This window comes from Pseudopodoces humilis, chromosome 9 (genome assembly GCF_049639895.1).
Source record: "Pseudopodoces humilis isolate 2021_Gansu_Grassland_sample_001 chromosome 9, ASM4963989v1, whole genome shotgun sequence".
NCBI lineage: Eukaryota > Metazoa > Chordata > Aves > Passeriformes > Paridae > Pseudopodoces > Pseudopodoces humilis.
In genome coordinates, this window is record NC_142208.1 from 31,690,555 (window position 1) to 31,714,484 (window position 23,930).

Below are 23,930 nucleotides of genomic sequence, written 5' to 3' on the forward strand. Positions count from 1 at the left end.
TTCTATCCCATGCTAGCTGACTGCAAAGGAGCCAGTCTGCAAGGAGAAACACAAGGATTGCCATCCTTCATGAAAGATCCCACCAACACTAACTGCAAATCTGTCCATAAGCACTCAGAGGCTGGATTAATTATTGTTCTCTGAATTAGAGAGCCTTTCTGAGGTGAGTTCCAGGAGCAACTCCAGCATGAGGTACTGCAACTTGGGTTTCTCTATAAATCCAGCATTATCCAAGTTCACATAGTTTGGAACTACACTTGCTCTCCACCCCCTGGGTTCAGTGGTGTAGGAGGGGTCCAACCAAAGAGATGTCAGCCTCCACAGGGATTCCCTCCTTCAAGGTAGCCCTCCAGACATGGGCCAAGCCAAAACCTTCGCTTCCTCTCCCCAGCACAAAGCCATGGCTTAGGGGAACCTGTGCTCTCTGGAATCCTGGAAGCAGAGCACTCCCAACTCCACCATTTGCTCCGTGGTGTGGAGGAGGAAGGTTGAGCACTGGCTGCTCTCTCAGAGGATCAGAAAAGCAAGCAGGTGTAGGCAGAACACCTTTACTAATTAATGTCACGCGCCAGACGCCCGTGAGCCGGAGCTGAGCAGCCTCCACCAGCTGCATGTCAGTTTGGGTTTCTCCCTGCACCAGATGAAGCACTGTGTGCTGTTTATGGCCAATTCTGAAGTGCTGCTGAACTGTCATGTTCTATTTAAACACACAGACATAGAAACCCCTCCAATCATCGCTTCCTGGGTAATTCACACACGCCAAGGTAGAGCTTGCAGCAAGTGAGGGATGATGCTCTCTTCCTAAACTCTGCAAAATCACACAATGCTTGAAGGCTGGAAGGATTAACGTCACTGTCATAAAACAGTAAGAGATAAAGACCATCCCTGGCAAGAACACTTGATAAAGAACAGGAGCCTCTCAGGCAGATCTGCAGAACAGCCTATGGATCAGTCCAGCATTACCAGTACCGATGATATCACACCTTACAAATCTGGGCACCTTTTAACCAGCAGGTATTAGCCAAAAAATGGTTCATGCTACTCCCTGTTCCAGCACAGCAGGAGCCTCCACATGCAGCATTTCCAACTGGCCCAACGCTACTTGAAGAAATCATTTTGGTGGCCAAAGCTCAAAGGGGCAAGCTCCAGTGAACCTGGCACAGGGACCTGGGGCCAACCCCCACCATCATTATCTAAGCTCCCTTTGTCCTTTCATTTAGAATCCTTCTTGCTGCTGTTGTGTCTCTCACTCCATCTCTGCCAACAACTGGGCCCCACCACCAGCTCTGCTCTGGTTTTTGGGCAGCACCAGCAGGGAACCAGATTTCACATATCCCTGCTGTCACTGAATACTTTCACAAGTTAAACATTCAAACATTATTAAAGAATATTTTTTTTATTATTTTGAGCATTATTTTAATGGTAAAGATTAAAGTTCTGTAACATATATCAAAGCAGACCCATTTGTTACTCATAGCAAAGCCTCTGCCACTCCATCCAACCATGTGACACTCAACCCTTCTGCTCACCAAGCCCAGCCAAGTAAAAGGCAGTGCCTTTTAAAAATCTTTACAGAAGTTAAGCAGGTGTATTCAAACTCTTTGTCCTTGGCTTCACCACCTTTACCTGTAATTTTAAGTAACGGCACTGTTTCCCAAGCAAGCAAAGCTCCCACTGATGTTATCCCATCTGTCTCCTTGGATAACTCTACAGCAGAGAGAGCTTCAGCTCTCTGTCCTATCTGCATTTTAGCTAAAAATCCACCTCTGCACACCTTTACAGCAGAAGTCCATCTGCACACCTCTGTCTGGGAAAAGACAGCAAGCAAGCCTGACCTATTTGGCTTGATACAAAGCCCATTGATGTCAGTGAAAACAGTACAAAAAAAAATAAAATCATAATCAGAACTAGTTAAAAGGTGTCCTTTCAAATCACACATATATCTGAGGGGAGAAGAGACAGGAACATCCAGCAAGCCTGGGGCTAAGGCAGGAAACATGAATGCTCTTGTTTTAAAACATGAAATTATCAACAGGGTTTTAAGACCAGTTTGTCCTTAAAAGCAAAGCCCTATTGTCAGGCTGACAGCGTGGGTTTCATCAGCCCCAAGGAGCAGAAAAAGTCGTAGCAGCAAGAGTTGTACAACACTAATCCTGGAGCTCCCTTGCAGTGTCCCTCACACAGTGCATGCATAAGCAAATGCTTCATACATGTCTGAACAAAGGGTGGAGAGGCCTTATTTTAGTGTGAAAAAAATCATGGGAAACAGAACAATGAGAGGCTACAATTTTCACTGATATTCTTTTCAGTGTACCCTAAAAGAAAAGAGGCTACAAGAGAATATGAAAAACAGCTTGCGACTTCTCACAGACAAGTGGTAAAATTTTATTGTTCTGGCTGTTCCCAGAGACTGCATTAATTTTTACACCCAGAGATATCATCCTTTGTACTGTGCACAGCTCCCAGCACTCAGCTGCTGTATAATAACCAGACACAATGCTGGGTCCAGCAGCACTGGAATGGGCTCTCCAGTAGGCTCTGCCAAAGGTTTACTGCATGCCTGGCAAACAGCATCCCTCCCACAGGGATGATGTCCTCTCCCAGCTGCAGTGGCTTTAACTCCCCAGTGCACCCAGTGATGCCATAAAGAACATGGGGGGAGTTATTATTTCTGCTGGTATTGTGGCCCAACCACATATTTCTCACCCGCCAAATTTCCTTTCCTGAAAACAGCTCTGCTTTACATTTTTTTTTACTTTAAAGTAAAATGGAAAAGATTATGTAAAGCTTTAAAAGCACTCCTTACATTTCTACACTTCTCCCCCCTTTTCTTACACAGCACACTTGCTCTATTGAGAAATGCAGGTGTGAAATTATTGGAAGCACTGTGGAATTCACCCTTCCCCAGCTCCCTGCCAGACACAGCCAGCCAGCAGCTGACTGACCATACCGACTGTGCAGGTCTCAGGGCAGAAAAGAACCTCCAGCAGCCAGAATTTCAGTGCTGGACAGTCCAGGCTCAGCCTCATGATGTGTCTTTGAGCCCTCACTCAGCCCTTTGGGCTTCCCTTCCCTGGTGATGAAGTTTGGAGACATCCCTCCAGCAGCACCACGTTCCCTTCTGCAACACACAATCCACTCTTCTGAAAGCTGGACCAGATGCTGAAGAAGGCTGCTCATGGGAAGGCCCTGATCATACATATTTGTCATTGTATTTCCAGTAATTTGGGTAAATCCAAGTAAATATCACAAGATGTGACAGTGTTCACAGGCTGGCCAGGCTTGGACACTAACTTGCTCCAGAACTACAAAGTTGATTTATTAACTTTCTACAGCTCTTGTCCTGGTTCTGGCTGGGGTAAGTAATTTTCTTCCCAGCACTGGTACAGTGCCCTGTCTGGACTAAGGATGAGAATAATGTTGAGAACACACTGATGGTTTGGTTGTTGCTGAGCAGCTCTCACACTCAGGGACCTGTCAGCTCCTCGTGCTGCCCTGCCAGGGGGATACTGGGGGCACAAGGAGCTGGGGGGAGACAGCTGACCCCAGCTGACCAAAGAGATATTCCAGACCAAATACTCAGTGTGTAAATTGTGGGGAAAGCTGGCCAGGAGCCACTCAGGAGCTGGCTGCACACTGGTCAGTCAGTGGTGAGCAAGTGTTTTTCATTTGCATCACTTGACATTCTTATTTTTCTCTCTTTTCCTTATTTTCTCTTTCATTATTCCCATTATATTTAAATTACTAAACTCCTCCTACCTCAACCCATAAATTATCTCAATCCTCAGTTCTGCCCTTCTGATTCTCTCCCCCACCCCACAGCAAGGGCTAAGCAAGAGCTGTGTGGGGCTTGGTTGCCTGTTGGGAATAATCCACAACATTCCTGCACCCCCTTTTTCCTGCCTTTTCCCAGGAAGCAGATGGGAGCACCACCAACAGCCTCTGGCTGAGCAGCAGGTGCCAGAGCTCCTTTCTGAGAAAATGTCATTGAAAAGCAGTTGGGGCAATAAAACCCATTTTCTGGAATATTCACTGAAATAGAGGTGTACTCACAAACACCCTTGGTGCACAAATATCACAGGAAGCCAACTGCTGCCATGAAATGATGTTGCTCAGTAATGCACATAATCCAATTGAATAGCAGAAACAGTGCTGCAGGTATAAACACTAATGAATGCATGGAGATTCACTTATAAATGCAGAGCACACAAAACAACTGATGCTTTGATCACCTTATTTGTGATGGTGATTAAAAGCCCCCTAAAAATATATGTAATTTTAGACTTTTATAAGCATCTAGTAAAAATATTATTCCACCTAATACACTGTCATGTTGGGTTCTTCCCTTTGCTAAAGTTCTGACAGTATCAGTGTTTTACCTTCATGAAAGCCAAAAATTTCAACATACTCATGCTACCTTTCAAAGAGCAATCTTAAAAAAAATTAATATTATAACGTGAAATACAAATTATATTAATATTATATCTATAAAATAATACAAAATACTAGTTTCAGTATCTTAAATTTACAGAGCAGTTCAATATTCAAGTGTTTACCAAACTCTGATTTTTTGATGTGCCTTTTTTATGTTTAAATGGAACAACGGCTGTGGAAGCTGCACCACGGGAACGGTAGCAATCCAAAGATGACATAATGGCTTAAAATCCTCAAAAGCTGTAAATCACAGCCACCTCTGGATGTCAGGTCACCCAGTGCTCTGCAGAGCAGAGAGAGGAGAGGAGACCAACACTAAGGTTCTAAGTGCAACCATTTTCTTTATTAAACACAGAATTTTACATTTTACTGATTTTCTACTGATTTTCTACTTCCATGCTTTTCTACTGCCAGACTCCTCACCCTCCCACCTTTCACACCCCTTATTTTTTAATTTTTTTTTCTCCTGGATTGCAAACCTTGTGTTTGTCTTTAATATGTCATCATCCAACCTGTCTCACAGTTCATTTACAACTTTTCTATACTTATAATATTTTTTTTTTAGGTTGGGGTTTGGGATTTTTTTTTTTGTATTTTTAAGACATAGCTTTACCAGTTTACTGCCAATTATGCTGCCATTTTTTCACTAATAAAGCAGTGAGAAAAGCCTGGATCAGGTCAGAAAGCCCCTCTTATTAGGCACAGATATGGCTTTTGACACATGCCAATTGCCATTAACAAGGCAACAGGCTTTTGTTTGCATCTTCAGACATCTCCTGCAAATTCCTTCTTGCACTTCCACAAGTAGGATAGAGCACAAATTAGAAGGCATGATTAAAAATTGTAATAACAGAACTGAAACAATATCCTGTTCATCACTCATCAAAAGAAAGAGAAATAACTGCCTTGGGGCTATAATAAGACAGAAAGTGGGACAGGGAGACCAGTCCTCCCCAGCAGACTCTGCAGGAAGCATTCCAAACATGACAAATTCACTGTTCACCCAGCAGATGAAGTAATGACACCAGTATTTGTCCATAAAACGTAATTTAGCCAGGCTACTCCAATGAAATCAGAAGCTTTAATGCTATAAAACTACAGGGTTGGAATATTTTTACCTTATTAAGGAAGGGGGGCAGGGGGAACCCCATAAGCTTTCGTTTTCCCTGAGCTGAAGCATCACAGTGTGGGCTTTGTTTTCAGGAGCAAACCACACTGCCCCCAGCACTAAACAATTTGCGTAATTCCTCCTGCGATGCGCACACCCTGCCAAAAGCCTGGTGCCAGGTGTAAAGTCCACACTCTGGGCTTATCAGCACATTAAATAAAATCATCTTCCCTCTCAGCCTCAGCAGATACCTGAGGGCAGGCATCAGCCTGGATTCCTTCGTGCTTTCTGGCCCTGCCTCATCTTGTCCCGCGCCGCCGGGGTGAAGACATCAAGCCAAAGCTTGTCCTCGTAAAGAGCCAGTCAACAACTACAAGAACATCTGCCAGAAACTCAAGTTTAGGCTTGGTTGTAATACCTGCCCGTAACTCCTGCCAGACATTTATGATGCAACACCCAAGGCATGTTATTGAGTTGGTGTCAACTCCTTTGTCGTACATAACCCGAGTCCTAAAAACAATTCTTTGGAAATTAAGGGAAGAACTGTACTTGAGTCCCACTAATTCTGAACTTCATTTCAGTAAGTCTCAGCAGAAAGCAAACAATCCGTATGTTTTGATGAATCCGAGAGTGACAAAATGGAAAAGTATCTTTAAAAAAAAATAAAATATGTGCTCATGCCATGTTCACAGCTAGAGACTGCGAGAGCACAAAAATAAAAGTTGACTAGAAACAAAAGCAGAAGTTTTTCCTTCTGTCTAAATGAAGGGAAACATAAACAGTGAAGTACCAATAGCAAAATGTCGATTCCATTTTCAAAAGATTTTTAACAGTGTGCTGTAAAAAGCAAGAATAAAATGTATCCTATAGCACTCTAAAACCACCAAGAGTTCAGAATAAAAGTGTTTTTCTGCCATCAGTAAAATCACTCATACATGAGATTTCTGAGGCACAAGCTTTAAACTGAGAGTCATTTAAAATGCTTTCTGGATGAGAAGTTACTCTCACACTGGTTTTATATGAAAATATGAATTACTGTTAAGGGACAGCTGCGTGGTGCTCTGCCACCCCTGGAGCTCACTCCTTAGCAAAGAGAGCCAAAGGCAAGGCTATCAGGCAAATTAGGAGCTGCTCAAAGTACTGCTAACCTGGCTGCAAAAGGGCTGCTTCTGAAAAAATCTGTATTTGCAACATATTCGTTTTTATAGCAAACAGCAGGGTCGTCATATATTCTTTGTGGAGGTGTTGTGCTATAGCAGCTGCTTATAAATCCCAGTAAATGAGGTAATGGGGCAAACTTCACCTGAAATCAAACCATCTTTTGTCTCCCTGGATGACAATATTAAATAGGGCAGAAACTGCTACCTGGACCAGGACTGCTCAAGGAGTAACCTTCTTTTCTTTTGCTGTTAAAACCCAAATTCAATTAGTTCCTCCACACTCAAGCAGAACTGCTGCTGCTGAAATTGTACTCCAGCAATAATTGCCATCCAAGAGTGATCTAATTATATACAAGTCTCAGTGGCTGCATTCCCACGTTGCTTCCTGCAACCCGGATTCACTACAATACAACTCATAAGTGAAATCCACATCGTTTTCATTCCTTCTCCCTTAAGATTGCAAGGCTTTATACATGTGTAATGAGAATGGAGTTAGTCTATTAGTAAGCTTACCATAAAAACTCAAGTTTCTACCTGCTGTTAAATACAAAGGAGGAGAAAAGGCACTTCAGCTGCATGTAAAAAAACAGCTGATGGGCTAAACTGTACAAGGGAAAGAACATTCTTTTAATTAAGGTACTGGATTAGGATTCAAAGACCAGCTTTGCTTCTTGGCTCTGCCACCAGCTTCCTGTGTGACCCAGGGCAAGAAATTTCATCACTCCACAGAGCTCGGGTTTTCATCTCTAAAATGGACAGTGACATTTCCCTCTCCTGGCCTTGCTATATTTCTGTTGTAAGCAATTACTGTGTGCTGGCATGTTGCCCTGGACAGTAAGTATCCAATATTAATTGAAGCCTCTGGGTACTACTCTAATAAAAAGCTAAAATTGACTCGTCTCCCTTTCACAGCATCCTGGTGGAGTTTTTTGTCACCACCATTTGCCACTACTGCAACCTAAGACATCTGAGCAAAGCCCTGCTTCAATCCCCACTTGGAAATGGAGAAGGAAGGAAAAGGCCATTGACTGGGATATCCCAAACATTCAAAGAATAACTTTGTCCAGCACAGAACATCCTGGCCAACTTGAATGGGCCATTCCCTGCTAACACAGTCGCTGTGCACAAGAATCCTGAGCAATAGAGAGGCTGCCAATGACTTGCTGCTTCTTTTTTCTTCCATATTTTCTACTCCCACTGTGAAAAAAAAACACCTCAGTGCAAGGTTTTTGCCAGGTCTGTAAATCTGAACAAGACCATCTGAGCTGACTCTTAAGAGTTCTTGCAAGTAATTACAAGGTAAAAATGAGAATACTTCACACCTACATTCTGACTGAAAACCTCTCAGCCCTGCTGGCTCCAGGCTTTTAATTGTCAAAAGAGTTCAAGGTTTGGAAAGTTATTGGCATATTCCTAACTAGCATTGTGTCACTATTTGGCATGATTTTTGCTGGGATACCTCCCAACTCTGTGACATAATCAGAGGGTTCTCTACATTACACCATATAGTCAGATGCTCATGTTAGTGTAATATGTAACCATGTTTAATACCATTTGCTATTACTTACACTTAATCAGCTCTGGAACCAGTTAAACCATATAGGAAAAGTAATTTCAGAGGCTTTCAACTGACAGTTTTCTACACAGAACATGACCTAAAATTATGACCTGAAGTTTGTAAGATGCGGTCTACGTACACAATTGCCTCTAAACAAACATTCATAACTCCCGACAGCCCTGTGGGAACTGAAAATTCATATGAAAACAGAAAAAAGGGCATAAAGTTAACTCTGTAGAACTGTCTCAACTAGAAAAACTGTCAGAGTTTCCCCTTCTGGCCAGCCTTAATTTACTGCTTCAGCAATTTTATGCTCCACAATTACTGCAAGCCTCCAGCCACACAGGAATGGCTGAGCACTCCAACATCAACCCCCCTTTAGGTGAAAATCCCAATCTCTTGAGAGATTCACACTCAAAATCAACCAAAGGTGCACATTCCCATGCACAGGTTTTCAAACAGACTCACAATTATGCCCTCAAACTCATCAAATGAAATGAAAAAAAAAAAAAGAGTGGTAAAATTACTAAATATGCAGGACTCCAAAACACAGGTTGTGACTTGCAAAAGTAATATTTGGACTTCTGGTTTCATTTCTTACAGGACACAAGCAGGGTCCTCTGGGTGCCATCAGCTGGGTACCCAGCACCCCAAACCTCTCATCGCTTCTGAAAACCTCATTATTTACTTTTCTGCCTCTCTATAGGAAAGGACTAGACATTTAAATAAATGACATAATCCTTACTACCATTCCATTCATTCATGCAGGTCACTGTAATTTACTGCCAGGAAAAATAAACTTCTGCAAATATTCCTCAATGCAAGACATTCAAAAGGCTCAAAGTAGGAGAGGAGGTGAGAGGGCTTCTGACAAATATTTGCTCAAGTGACCGCATCATCCATGAACACATTTGCTAGGAAAAAAAAAAATGGGTGAAGAAATTTATGGTCAACATGAAACACGCCAGGCTGGGACAGGAAAACGAAGAGGGGGTAGAGAAGGGGAATTTTTAACCAGTTTCATTTCAGCAAGGAAAGGTTGTGAGTCAGGCCTAGAGCCTGGCAAGCCCCTGCAGGAGCCCTGGGTGAGGTGGCCAGCAGAGAACCACAGCATGAAGAACACAGCTCACTACAACCACCAACAACCATCCCCGGCTGCTGCTGCTCCCTCCATAAACTTTGTTTAAACAAGTGTTTGAACAAAAACGACTTTGCCAGCCACCCAGCTCACCTCAACCACACCCAGAGCTCACTCTGTGACAAAATATCGCCTAGGCTAGGAAAATCCTCGCTGCTTTCAGTGTTGACTGCCCAAACTCAACTACAGGTGAGCTGCGTGGTTCGTGGGCTCTGAAGGCTTAAAAGCACGAGGGCTGGTGGTGGGGCTTTAGTCTGGTGGCATTCTCATCACAAAGGGATCTCTCTCCTCCTCTGCTCCACAAAGGCTAGCTCTCCTTGGCATTTTCACAGGGAATGTCTTCCTTCTGTGCTGCCCAAAAGCTGGCACTTGTTTTCTCTTGGATTTGGGTGTTTCCACAGATTTAGGTGGTCTCAGACAAAACAAGGCACTACTTTTAGAAACCATCCAAAACAATGCAAGGGATATGTTTTTACTCATGGAAAACCAATCAAGAACCAGGGAAATTAACGTCTTTGTTGCCATTTAAGTCATATAAGCCCACACTTACAGTAAAATAATCCACAAAGAATCTATGGAGTTGGGCTGTCTGTCAAAAATAGCATGCAATAATCAAATTAATTTTTGCTTTCAATAGGGATTGATCAATAGTTCTATTCACAGAGCTTGTAAAGCCCATTCAAGACATACTTCAGAGACCATGGCTCAGATCCCTAAAGGATTCCTATAAGAAAAGCCACACTGGTTATTTTGGACAGCAATGCCTTCAGAGTCAATAAAATTGCTCATACCCATCCAGGCTAATCAGCAAGACTAGAGGTAAACAGAAATTGTTCCTGAGATTTCAAGCTCTAATTTAGCTAACCAATTAAATAAATATCTGTAAGCCATATTAAAGCCAACGGGATTTAGGTATTAATAAGGTAACATTATTAAGCCTGTGTTTAATAGTCTTGTGTAATCACAGCTTTGCTACTACTTAAAAATTCACACAGCTGTTTAGAATTTGTCCTCAGGTAAAACACTTCTTCAGAATTTTTATCACCTGTGTTTTGGGGACTGCTCAGAGCCCACCCAACAGGCTCCAGTCAGATCTCTGTTAGAGTGCTGTGAGTGCAAACTGCCTTTCCTGCAGCTCCAGATCTGCTCTAGCTGCAAAGTCAATATCTGGCTTTTCATTAAAAAAAAATATAAAAATATTCAGCTATAATAACAGGACTCTAAAGGATTGTTTGACAGTTTTCATAACTGCAGTTATTAAAACCTATGTTAGTACAATTGTACAAGTAACAATTAAATTGTAATACTAATGATTAAAATTGCACCAGCATTTATTATTTGGTCGTCATGGTATACTTGTGGGTGGATATTACACCTGGATGTTACACATCTTGCCAAGGCAGGGGCAGATTAATCCTACAGACACGAGTGAGACAGATGAACACATAAAAGTTATGAAGCAATCAGCCATGCAGTGAAATCTTATCTTTAGAGTACCGGGAAATCATCTCCAAAATAAACACGGAACGTATCGGCTCGGTTCTAAATGCTTTAATAGAGAAAGTCATTAGTGAAAAGCACTGTCCTGCCCATGGCAGCTTCACTTACCAACCACATCGAGGTGGTAGGTGTGGTTGATGGAGCCGTACTGGTTCTCCACTATGCACGTGTAGTTCCCCTTGTCCGACGGCACCACGCTCTCCATGATGAGGCTCCAGTGCTGGTTACGGACCTGGGGGATGGAACCAGAGAGGTTGGGATCTTCTCAAGCAGAGTTTTACCCTCTTCCCTTCCAAAAGAACTGTTCCCTGAACGATTAACCTTGTGTAATTCACAGTTGAAAGCCTCTTCTGTGCTCGTTTGATAGTTCTGGACACTGAAATGATTTGTGCTTGGTCCAGGGCAGCACGGCTGCAGCAGTGAAAGCTTTCACACCTTCTGCTGTAAATTTACCTGCTCCAAGCACTGTGGGTGTCAGTGCACACCCAGTCCTCCCAGGCTGACCAGGATGGCACCAGTTAGCAGTAGTTGTCTTACTGGACTTCACTTTTCAATCCACTCTAAAGTGAATGCACACCCTCAGGGTATTCCCCCTCTGTCTCCAAACAGCCACCTGCTAATAACTACCCATCAGCAATACAGGATGGATATGATCCTCTAACATCTAAGTCTCCACCCTTCCTTAAAATTAATTAATAAATATAAAATTAAATATAAAATATATATAAATTAATTATTTATATATATATTTATCTAAAGATAAATAAAGTAGAATATATTTTCTATTTATAAAATAAATATTTTATATTTTAAATAAACAGAAATAATTTTATATTATAAAATATAAATAAAAATTACACAGCTCATGTTCTAGAGAATCTGAGGGGTGATGTTTGGGATTCCTCCCCCAGAACTTCTGCTGCTCTGGGGTACCCCAGTAAAGAAATGAATCCTAGAATCATGCTGCCTCATGAAAAATGCCTGAAAAAAGGCCTCACAGAAACAGAGTGTAAGGATATACACTTGTCTCACAGAATCCCTCTCAGACAGAATGTATTCAAGGTACTGATTCTGTTCCCATTTGAACTCCAAAGGAGGGCTGGCACTGGTCTCACAGAAAATAGGATTCAGCCCAGTACTGGAAGGATACAGAGCCATCCAGTACATACATATATTTCCTGTATCAGAAGTTGGCTCCCAAAATGACCTTCTGCTGGCTATGGACTAATTCCTTGTTTTAGCATTACATCTTTGACAAAGTGCTCAGAAAGCTTAACATTCTCTGTAGCTGCAAGGTACAATTCTTCAACTGCAAAGTACATATTTCAGCAAATGGAATAAAACACAGTCTGGTACAGTCATTTTAATCAGCCAAATGGAAAGCAGTAACTCAGTGCTGTGCACCAGAAAAATTTATGGACCATTCAGTGACACTTCCAGTAACCATACATTCTTAAAACATCATTACAACTATAGTTATGAAATCCTGCATCGTGCCTGACTATTTTGTAGTTCCTTATCCAGCAAGAAAAGCTGCACAGGGCCACATCCCAATGCCAAGAGCACTTGCTGGAGGTAAAAATGTCTTTGGTTCAAAGCTTGGAAGAGAAGTTCTCTCTATAGGCAGCTCCTGGCTTTCCTAGTTCCCCCAGCTAGTAATTATCTCAATAGCTGGATATGTGTATTATTGCCCAGTTGTGGACTAATAATATTAGCTAATGACTGGCCATGTGGGCTTTGAAAAGCAAAGTGTGGGCAAGACTCCAGCAGCAGGAGAAGATGCTAAGCTAACGTCAGAGAAATGTGTGAAACAGCCTCAAAATCTGCAGCCCAAACTTAAGGCTTCTCTCCTCAGCGCCTGGTGTTGATGGTCAAACAATTATACTGATTTCATCAAAATCAATATAATTGATTTTTCTCCACACTGTGAAGAGCTAAGGAATAAGTTTATAGAACTAGAAAGAGTTTATCAGTGTTATTTCAACATCTCTTTCTTCTGCTAAACAACTCTGAAAGTCAAAATTTGGGTCAGGAAGAACCGCTGTCATAAACTGTTGGTAAACTACAAATGCAACAGCTACACATTTTGAGTATTTTACTTCTTTGTGATTTATTTTGAAGGACACTTGGTCAAAGTGACCTGAACTTTCTGCCATTACAAGTCAAAACACTCTTCTCGGAATCAGAGCAAGAGTTTTTAACCAATCTGACCGTAAAAACAGGAAGAGCAGATCATAGTTCCACAAAAGTTAAAACAAAAATTGTAAACAAGCTTCAGGTAATTAATTTGACAGGAAAACACAAGAAATTGTTTATTTTCATTAAGAAAACATAACTAACTTAGAGCCACAAGTAGATATACTGGATCAAAAAGTATTTGTGCAATTTCCCTTCTTGTAACTGCATGGACAGAGATAATATCTTTATAACAAAACAACAGCTTAAGCCACTTTGATTTAAGCTAAACAACTGTTGTAGAGGTCCAAAGCAGTTATGACACATTGTCAGACAAATGGATTTATGTAAGGGATCTGGATCCAACGAGATTGTTGGCTCAGTGCTTTGTGGCTACAAGTGCAGCATTGCGAAGACCAGGAAAAACCCCCTTTGCTGGGAATGAGCAGCCTCTTCTCTCACTGAAGATTTCCAAACTCAACATTTCATTCCCAGACATGCAACAGTCCAGCCACATCCCTGCACCCACACAGCTTGAAACACAGGCTTTGGTAATGTGGCCTTTTTAAATGAAATGCCACATCCCTTAGTCCAGCTTTTTTTCCAGACTTGTTATGGACTCTTCTAGCAAATCACTGACAGCTTCTCCGGGGGGGAAATCTTCTCCATCAAGTTTTTAATCATTCTTCCAAACAATCTCTCCAAAAGATTCAATTTTAAAACTGAATTATCAGTACCAAATGCATACAAACTGCACCCTTAAGTTGTAGCTTGGAGGTGGGAAACACTGGAATCAAAATGCCAAGACATATTGGTCAGGGAACTGGGAAAGGGCAAGGAATTTTTCATAGAAACTTTTTGCTTTTGGAATATCCTGTAAAGAGCAGTGGACAGTTCTGTTCAGTCTTAAAATGTGTGTCTTCACTGAAGAGGCAACATCATGAAAAGTTGTCACTTAGCTAAAAATGGATCCATTTTAAACTAAACTCAAAGGAAAGAAGGATTAGAAACCAAAGTACAATTCTCCACAAAATTGTTCAGACAATTTTGCAGCAGAGTTTCAGCACATTTCAGACAGCAGTACAGTGGTACAGCTCAGATAAAGAGAACAAACACAGAACACCCATGGCAAAGGCCAGAGGCTTGTGCAGTTGTTCCTATAATCAGAAATTTTCAAAAATCAGGTAAATACTCTGTATTTACCTGGCTGGATTTAAATGTGTTTAAGACAACTGCAGTGATGAAGCTTATCCAAATGCATAGGTGAAAACACACACGTGTTAATGCTTAAACAGTAACAGCTGATAGAACTGAATTTGCTTTCTGGGTGGTGTACAGGAAAGAAAAGGCTCCTGTGGTCTCAGAGAGGATTTAGATTATCAACTCAAAGAAAACAGAAAATGCCTCTAAAGACACAAACAAGAGTTATCATCACTTCAAAAAATCTGACTAAAAAGGATTTAGATATTCAACAACTGGTCCTGTTCTCTTTATTTTAAGGAGGTTGGGTATATCTTGAAAGATGATAGAAGGATCAGTTTTGAAACTCACCACCCAGAATTAGTCACAGTGCAGGAATTACGCCCTGGAAGCTATCTTGGCCAGCACATACACCCTCCTGCTAGCCTGCCTGACTGCAAATTGACTCAAGACATTCCCCAGTCCAGGGACAAAGTGCTACAGGCCACTATCTGATTTAGATAAAAACAATACACCAAGGCATTTCTCAGCTCTTAGCAGGAAAGAGGTGGCTGAAGGATTACTGGGAAGCTTCAGGTTTTCTTTCCCTTCCCTTTGTCCCTTAAGGCTTCAGGGGATGATTGTCTCTTCTGTCAGATATGGCCAGGTTTGGTTCCAGCTATTCTATCCCAAAGTATTGTGAATATCTCCAGGGAGAATGCCCTGCACAGAGCAACACCCAGACTCAAGACAAGCTGATGTGCAAGATTTACCATGAGCTGCTGTGACGCCTGGTTGAGCACAGGCCAGCACTGATAGACTCAGACCCTCCTGAGGATTCCTTCATTTAAAGTTCATTGCAATAGTGGTGTGGAGAAAATGTAATTCTCTCCCTGTTCTAGGATAATTTTGCATGAGCTCACAGAGACTCCATCCTGCCCCTCTAACAGGCTGAGGAGACAGGTTCCCAAAGCTCTGGAGTCCTCACTATTTAACACCCATTCACTGGGAACAAGCTTCTATCTTCAAAGATGATTATTCAAAATGACACAAAATAGAATATACATGGATTTGGTAGATTTGACAATGGTAAGTAAATCCTACAACAAAATTTAAAATTTAACCTATTTCTGAGCAACAAGAAACTCTGAAATCCTCAGCTGTGTCCCCTCTTTTTTTTCTCTGGACTAAAGAGATATAAGAAGTTAAGATTTAGAATTAGACTTAGACTTCACATATCCAGCTGGCTTTAGGAACAGGCATCTGTAACTCCTTCCCAGACTACATACATACCTAGGGAATTGCATACATTTAATACACATGACCAAAAATTTAATTTGTGCCACTTAATGGGCACAGCTCTAAATGATCTCACCCAGCTCCCTAACACAGACCTGCAGTGCCAGCACAGAGCCCCACACCAGCTGATTTACCCCACCAAGGATCCCCCTCCCAAAGAAGACACCAGGTATCTCCATCCTGTCTCTCTAGACACACATTTTCCTTCATGGCCTTCAAAAGTGGTATCTTCATTTCCCCTTCATCAGATGCAAAGCATTCAAAATAACAGCCTGGTAACTACCAGAATAGTTACTATTATTTTCCAAGACAGGATTAGTTTGGTTGAGGGTTTTTTTTTCCTTAATTGGCACTTCTTTGGTTTTTAAAAAAGCACTGAGAAGGGCAAAAACCACTGAATTGGAGCCAATTCGTTAACAGTCCACAGCCTTATGAAAGGCAGAAGGTGTTGCCAGGTGTACACTCATAAGCAACAGAAATTTATGGTGTAAGCAAACATAGATGGAAAAGTCTACTTAGATAATTAGTGCTCATGCGGGGAGGCTTTCTGGGCTCTGCTCTCTGCTAACACAAATGTTGGAAAAATTGACACTTTCTGCAGTAAACCCAGCTAGAGAGGGAAGGAGGCTGAGGCTTGTCCTCTGCGCTGGAAAACAGATTTTTTTGCACCAAGCAGGACCTGAATCGACAGCTGACAAAGCAATGGCCCAAGCAAGGCAGCCCCCCAAAAACACAACCATGGGGGCAAGGCAGGGGTGTGGGACTGGGGGGCAGCCTCAGGACTCAGAACTGAGCTCTGCCTAGCAAAGACAGCTAACCTGTGTCTAACCACCATGGCAAACTGCTCAGAGCAGCTCAGCACAAGCTCCAGGCTGGGGATTCCAGCCCTGACACAAGGTGACTGCCTCAGAAACTTCTCCTCTTCGGGGAGGAGTCGGGGGCGTGAGGAAACCGCTGAGAGACGACCCACACAAGAGCTGAAAGGAAGTCAGAAATGGCAATGCTTGAACAGCAATTTGCCATCCAAGTCACGCATTCCCAGTTCCTCGGAGGAGGGGGATCAGATGACCGAATCCTGACTTCTGACCTGACCTAGGCAGATACTGGGAGGTTAAAGGTCCGTGCACCAACACACAGAGCGAGCTGGCCTCCCTAAAACTCTCTCTTAATCAGTAACCACCAACTCAGAACAACACATCTAATCTGAAGCTACTTAAAATTCAAACAAACCCTTCCAAGTAATTGCTGTTACTTTCCCTCAAATTCTTCTTCCCATTTCAGTTTCACAGGCCATAAACTCTATAGAAAATAGTAACTTTTGACTTCCAGGGCTTCCTTTATTAAACTGCCTTACACTCACCAAAGCGGATGGTCATGTTTTTAGCAATGCAGCCAAAAATGAATAGAGCAAAACAGTCTTAATCTGCTTTGCTAAGTCAGTCTTTGGTTTTCCAAATACGCCTCTATAAATAATCCTTAGCTGTACAGCTAGGCTAGAAGCTTAGCTTGAATTTCAGAAAAAAAAAAATAAATATAGAATTAGTGCACAGTAACCGCCAAAGAAACCACCCACCCTTCCCCAGAAGAAAACAACCACCTCTTTTTGCTTCCACATTTGATCCAAAGCCATTAAAAGATTTTCTGTTGACTTCAGCAAGTTTCTGGTGGGTTTTTGGTTTTGATTTTTTTGAGGGGGAGGAGGGTTGGCTTTGGGTTGTTTGTTTTGGGGTTTTTTTGGGTTTTTTTTTACAGCTTTGGTCAAGAAGAGAAATTACAAAATGCCATCGTGAGCCCTCACCTTGTACCCGCCGATGCGATGCTCCTGCTTGAACTCCTTCCCGTTTTTCAGCCACCGCATGGTCGGCGTTGGGTTCCCCATGGCCGGGCAGCGGAACTTGACGGTGTTGGCGGCCGGCACGGCGTGGAGCCTCTTCTCCATTTTGTCCGTGTGTGTCCAGTAAGGCGCCCCTGTTCCAAAGGGACACATCCAGAAACATCAGCACCTGGAAACTGAGCTCCCTCTGCAGCCCCTGGCAGCGGCGCAAAGAGCCGCACGAACGCGATTTAAGCGCGGTTTAAAGAGTGCGCGACTGGAGATCACATGCTGCAAGCGTCAGCCAGGGTTTTGCAAACGGCTCGGTCTGCTGCTCCGGGTATTTAATTTGAGACAAAATTCCAATAATTAACCACAGACAACCTTTGTTTTGCGTATGTCAATAAGACAGGGTTTTTATCAGGCCCTTTTGACCTCGAGCTGAGTTACTGTGATGGTTTAAACTCAGAATTTTTGTGAAGCCAGACAGAGCAAGACAGAAGATGCTTGGAAACATCAGCCTTTCCCTTTCCCCTTCTGTGAGAAGGGGGATAAAAGCACCCATCTGTCTGACAGCACGCTAAAGCCCACTGTGAGCGATGCCAAGGTGAACTGCGCTGCTACTGCCACAGGAAATGTATTTACGGACGGAACATACTTCTGAAATCTTAACCCAAGCAGAGGAAAGCGAATGAGTAAATGTGGATCAGCAAAAAACATCAATCATTTTGGAGGCCTTTCCCACACCAATGAGCCTCTTGAAGCCCAAAGCGTCAGGAACATCCAAAAACATGGCATAAAATGAGAGTGCCTCTCTCTCAACCCTCATTTTCTGAGGTGATCACTTTTCCCAGACCCTGACATGGCTCTCCTGGCTCTCACTCACTCTTTGCCGTGTCCTGGCCCAGCCTGTGCCCACATGAACATCATTAGAAGCACATTTGTCATGTACCAGTAGAGGAAACACAGCAGAACAAAATTTACAACTACCCATATGTTTTTATCCTCACAGAGTTAAACTTGGATACCCAGACCCAAAGACAAAGTTATCCTGTGCTCTGGATCCTTGCACCACTTCATCTACATTTCTCAACATCTTTATGGCATTGCTTCAGTCGTCTCACTATAACAGTTTTTTTAAAAAAGTTAAAGATTCAAGATCTGTTTAATAGTAGGAAACATTAATTTCTTTTACAATGGAGTTTTCCTGAAGCAAATCAGATTAGCGTGGAATTTTTAGGACTAGAGGGGTCCAGAAAAATAACTCCATTTCTCTGAGCCCTGTTTCATTTCCTTCATTAGCAGGCCAACACTCCACTATAAATAAACTCTTCCGTTCCTCAAATATTTATAGCAGTTCTTACAATCAGTGCAAGCTCACAAATCCTGCTACCCCCCTCTCTAAATAAAAATACAGCTGGACAGAAAATACAGGAATAAATCCTTTAACAAAGTCTCTCTCAGTATAAAGAAAACATTCTAAAAGCAAGTCCTATAATGATGCTATGAACGATAAGTGTTTGGGTTTGGTGTTTTTTTTTTTTTTGCCCGAAGTGGCAATTAGTGTTAAAATTAATGAAGTAGAAAAGCAAAGCAAATTTGTGCATGTAATCAAAATAGAAAATCAAGTAACTATTGAAAATTTAACTGCAACACTAAGAAATTGTTACGCAGACTAAAGTGAATTAGGGATGCAAGGGAAATCGCTGTTAACATTATTTGCTAAAAGCAGGATCACATTAAAGCAACAGAAGACTTTAAACAAAGCCAAGCAGAGGAATTAACTGCTACACGCAAAGGCCAAATTACATTACAAGTACACCAGGCAAAGGCAGAATTACATGCTGGTACTGAGGGATTAAAAAGCTGTTTTCCCTGGACTGCTAAAAAATCTTCCACAAGGCAACCACTGCTGGGCCCTACTCGCAGCTCCCACAAAGTCAAAGCAAACTGGGGCAGGTCAAAGGCAACCAGCCATCCAAACCAGTTGTCTCAGCACCCCAGCCAGGGCAGGGTGCTCACTTTATCCAAGTGGGTACTGCCAATCCAGCAACTCTGCAGCCAGCACGGTCACTTCTCATCACATCCAGCACATGAACCTTTCTCACAGGGGCTGGAAGGGTCAGGCTCTGGGAAGCTCCCATCAGGCTGCAGACTGGGACCAGGGCACTGGAGTTGGTCAGGATGCAGCCACCAGCAGCTCCCCAAATAAAGCCAGGTTTGTACTGCATTATAGTGCATCCCATCCTCAGGTTTTCTCGAAAATAAGTATCCTTTCCATCAATAATCTGCTCCTGGAGAAGCTCCAATACAACAAATGCACAGAGGGAAACCTCTGACAGAGATGGGTGCAGAAAAGAGGCCAGTGAGATGCAGGCAGGAATGAAGAGAAGCAGCTCAGTTCTGTCCCACAGAAGGGGAAAGAAAAGGAACTACCCAAAATGGGAGAAAGGTCTGTTTGGAAAGCTTCCCCTCACACAACCCTCAGCATAACCTGAAATGCTCCTAAATTACAGGTCAGCTCGGAGAAAAACATGCAGACATCACATACGGAAAACACCATCTGAAAATGCTTCAAGACATTCTACATTGTTGATTGTTGGCAGCTCCTCAGCATGTTCAAGGAAAAGAGGAAAAGGCAGCAACATCCACAGACCATCACACTTGCCCTCAAATTGTGCTTTCACCCAGCGATTGATCTGATTAACACACACCATTCTTCTTTATTGATTAAATCATCATAATCTAAAACCTTTCAGTGCTTCTATTTGTCTTGAGAGGAAAACCACCGAGCTTCGCTAAAACCCATAATGAACATAGTTAATGAGTAGGTACCACCAGGTGCTGACTGCTCCCACGGGCCGTGTCCATCACATCCCATCACTGCTACCAGGACAGGTGGAAATAGGTGGCAGCACTGCTAAAAGTTCACAGTAACCACAGGGCAGACTCCAGCATGAAGCAGTAAGGAGCAGCAGGGGAACGGGTGGGAATTCCTGATTGCTTTTAGAGTTCTCATTAGTGAAGAAAATATCCTGCTGACCCACACTGCACAGACATTACATCTAATCAGCCAAATCTCCTGCATGTGAAATTGAAATTAGGAAGCCCAGGGGACCACTTCACTTCAGGACTCTTCAGTTTTTATTTGGACTTATCTAATACAAAGAAATACGAAAGCAGTCAACTCCAAGCCTGCCTGACAAGCACCTCAAGCAGGCAATAGAGCACCATAAGTGACCACATCAAACCCCTCCAAGGTTTTCAGTGCTATTGTATTTGACCTTTAATTAAAAAACACTTCTAGGCAACATCCAATTTTTGCTGCTCCCCTGAGTGGGTTTCCACTCTACAGGATTTGATGAATTTGAACCTTGCTTCATCCTTTCTGAAACTCTTCAAGGCATGAAAGGAACAGCATGTGGATTACATTTAGATACTTTTTGTTCTTGGTGCCAATTTACCATTGCTTGGCCCAGAAGAAATTGTTTAAAGGGCGATAAGAAAAAAAAGTCATAAAGCTTCAAGTTGCCTGACCAGAATTCAAGGCAGAGCAGCAGCATCTTCAGTACTACCCACAGGTCTACAGAATAAATTTGCTGGTGGACTTGATTTCAACCACCACAACAGCTGCTGCCTGGCCAGCATCAGGTCATGATTATAGAAATCCCTCAAATTAGGGCTAACTCTCAAAATCACAGTGAGGACAAGGCAGTAAGTGTCAGCAATGTCTTTTCCACTGCTGCCAGAATGATGCTCAGCACCTAAGTTTGTAAAAGCAAGTCCTTGGAGATGACCCTCCAAGAACCAAGCTAAGGCACATCTTTAGGGTAACAAAGGGGAAAACTCAAGTTGCCAAAAAAGCCATTTCGTAGAGAAAAGGGACTGCTTTGCAGTGGAACCAATCCTGCACCTTCCCCATGAGCACTAATCCATTCAACAAAAGCTGGAAGTAATAAAAAGCCATTCAGGATGCAGTCTGGAACAAATCTACCATAGTGTTTTTTCAGGCAGTTAAAGTATCTGTCAAGCTAAAGGGACAGCAAAGACAGAGTGAAATCTCCTCTGCGAGCCTCTTACCAAAAAATACACCCAGGGCCAGTGGTGAAATGCACGTGGGTACACACCAGTGCCCTGCTCTCCCATGGAGGAGCTGCTCCTCACATCTACAGTCACCTACAGCCTCCACTGACTTCAAGAGCAATTGTGTTTTCTGGGCAGCCTTGAAAATTACACTAGATTCCCCCAACAGCCTCTCCACCTGCATTTGGAAGTATTTGGCCTCTGAAATATGTATTTGTAACAGAGGCAAAGAAAATAAAACAGATTAAAAGAATGCTTAGCAGTGTAAATAAAACAGCTCTAAAAGGTTTGGTTTAGTTTTAAGTATGCAGGAATGAGAATGCCAAGGTTCAGCTTCCTGTTGAAGGCACTACAGCCATTTCCTGCCTCATCTCATCATAATTAACGTGGCAAAACAGCTGGACTTTATCAGAATTGTTTCATCAAAAAGCAACAACCTTTGAAGACTATGGTCTTTTGTTTCCATCAGTAAAGGCATAACCAGGCCAATTGCCATTGCTTATCCTTAATGATCACAGCTGTAATTTGTATGTAAATTATCAGTTAAATCATTTGAGATCTGCAAAGCTCAAACCATGATTGAGGAAACACTTAAAAGACTTCTGTAAAAGACCCAGCAGCCAGGAACTCTAGTGAGGTCATGGACTTCCCCAGGGTCAACATCCCATAGGCAGGGAAGGTAAAGGGCATTTGGCCATTGTGCACCACAGCACACACAGACACAGCTCCCGGTTCACTCTCCCACCTGCCTTGTAACCCAGTATCTTCAGTTGGATGTGGCCTCTTGGGTGCCACAGAAAATCTGAAAGAAGGCTTACAAGGCACTAGACACACCACACCGAGTCCCACCCCTGGCTTTCACACATATCTCATCTTGCCAAATCACAACCCTCTTTCAGCAGCCTTGTATTAATCCAAGGGAGTTACTGTGATGCAGCTTTTCACTGAACACAGAATACTTGGAGGGAGAGGGTGCCATGACCCTTCAGTCATTGTCCTGCTTCCAGCCCAGACCCCAGGAGGCCGTGCTGCTCCCTCAGCAGACAGTGAGCACCTTTTAAAGAGCAATCCAACCAGGAGTTGCTTGTGGAACACTGCTCAGGCCCAAATCTGTCCTCTTGCCGTTTCCCTTCCATCTCCACGGCCGCGCTTTCCCCGCCATCCGCGATGTTTAAACGTTCGCGCTTGAGAAACATCTTTCACTCAGAGCAGGGAAAGTGTGCCTGGCCCCTGCTGCAGCACACACCCCTGTCCCAGCAGATGAACACTGTCAAGGGCCTTTCAGCAGCTCCCCAATCAAGATTGATTAACAGTAGCTTAAAATGATAGCTCGTTTTACAAGAAGGTCATTAGCGCAACCACTGGGCACCGCTCCCTGTCGCTGGAAGGGCAGGAATCCTTCTGAGGCCATTACAGAACACAGCTGCCTTGAGAGCAAGTCCTTTACTCATTCCAAAAGCCTTTTATGCTCACAATGGATCACCAAAGCCACACTGCAGACCAGAAGCACAACTGCCACCAAAAATATCGCAAGCCGTTTTCTGACGAACGCCGGTAAAGCTTTAAGGAACGGCAAACATCGGAAATGTTTCCTAAAAGGAATTTCTAACCACGGTTCCATTCCAGGGCAGCGCTATCACTGCCTGGATGGGTGGGTTTTGCCTAGACAATCTCTTTTAAAAGCAGCATCCCTTTTCCAAGCTCTCCAATTCTCTTTGTCCCTGCATTCCTCTGTCAGGGCAGCCTCCAGCTGCCTGATCTCAGCCCCTTCCAGAGGCACCTGTGCATCAGCCCAGGGTTAATCACACTAACAGATGGCAGAGGCCAAACAGGCAGCTAGGAACTTATATCACTTTAAATAGCATCTAATGTTTCACAGCTCCAGGCCAGGGGCAGGCACACACAAAAGGCACTGAGCAGGGGAGCTGAGATGAGGCTTGTGCTTTACCACCTGAACAAGTGCTCCAAGCTGCAGAGCAGCTCCTGACTAGGCTGAGCAGCAAATGCACTCCCTGCACTCCCTGCCCGCTGTGGGTGCTGCTCACCAACACCTCCCACAAAGGATTTCTGTGCTCTCCACGTTATTGACTTCACCAGGCACCAGCGACACCAAACCACCAGCACCGAGGGGGTTTTGCAACACTGCACAGGGACATAAGGAGCCAATATGAATTTTACACTTCTTTTTTCCTCTTAGAGAGTGCTCTATTTAGAGCTTATTAATAGCTTTATGAATTCTCTAAAGGGGATGAAGTTTAACGCATTCAGATGGGTTTAAGATTCTTTTAGCCCATTTTCATCACGTATAAGTAATATAAAATGTGGGTTTAGCACTGAATTGCTTTCTTTGCAGCAAACCTTAAGGTCCTTTGCAGACAAAAGAAGTTCATTGTCTCCAAATTCATTCTCCCTGGGGAGATTTCTGCTGAGATTAGGGATTAAAGGACTTTCCTCATTACAACTTATTTTTTTTTTTTTAAATT

At 43.0% G+C, this 23,930-nt stretch overlaps 1 protein-coding gene across 6 annotated transcripts in view; it reads right to left on the reverse strand.

Annotated features, from left to right (window-relative positions):
• The window catches only part of FGFR2 (fibroblast growth factor receptor 2), a 78,927-nt gene that overhangs the window by 35,827 nt on the left and 19,170 nt on the right, over window positions 1-23,930 (reverse strand). For all 6 annotated transcript variants that reach the window (XM_088059927.1, XM_088059930.1, XM_088059928.1 and 3 more), the window contains 2 exons: window positions 17,350-17,519; window positions 11,007-11,130 (listed from right to left, as the gene is read on the reverse strand). In XM_088059927.1, coding sequence (XP_087916053.1) covers window positions 11,007-11,130; window positions 17,350-17,519 — 294 coding nt within the window. The remainder of the gene's footprint in view (window positions 1-11,006; window positions 11,131-17,349; window positions 17,520-23,930) is intronic.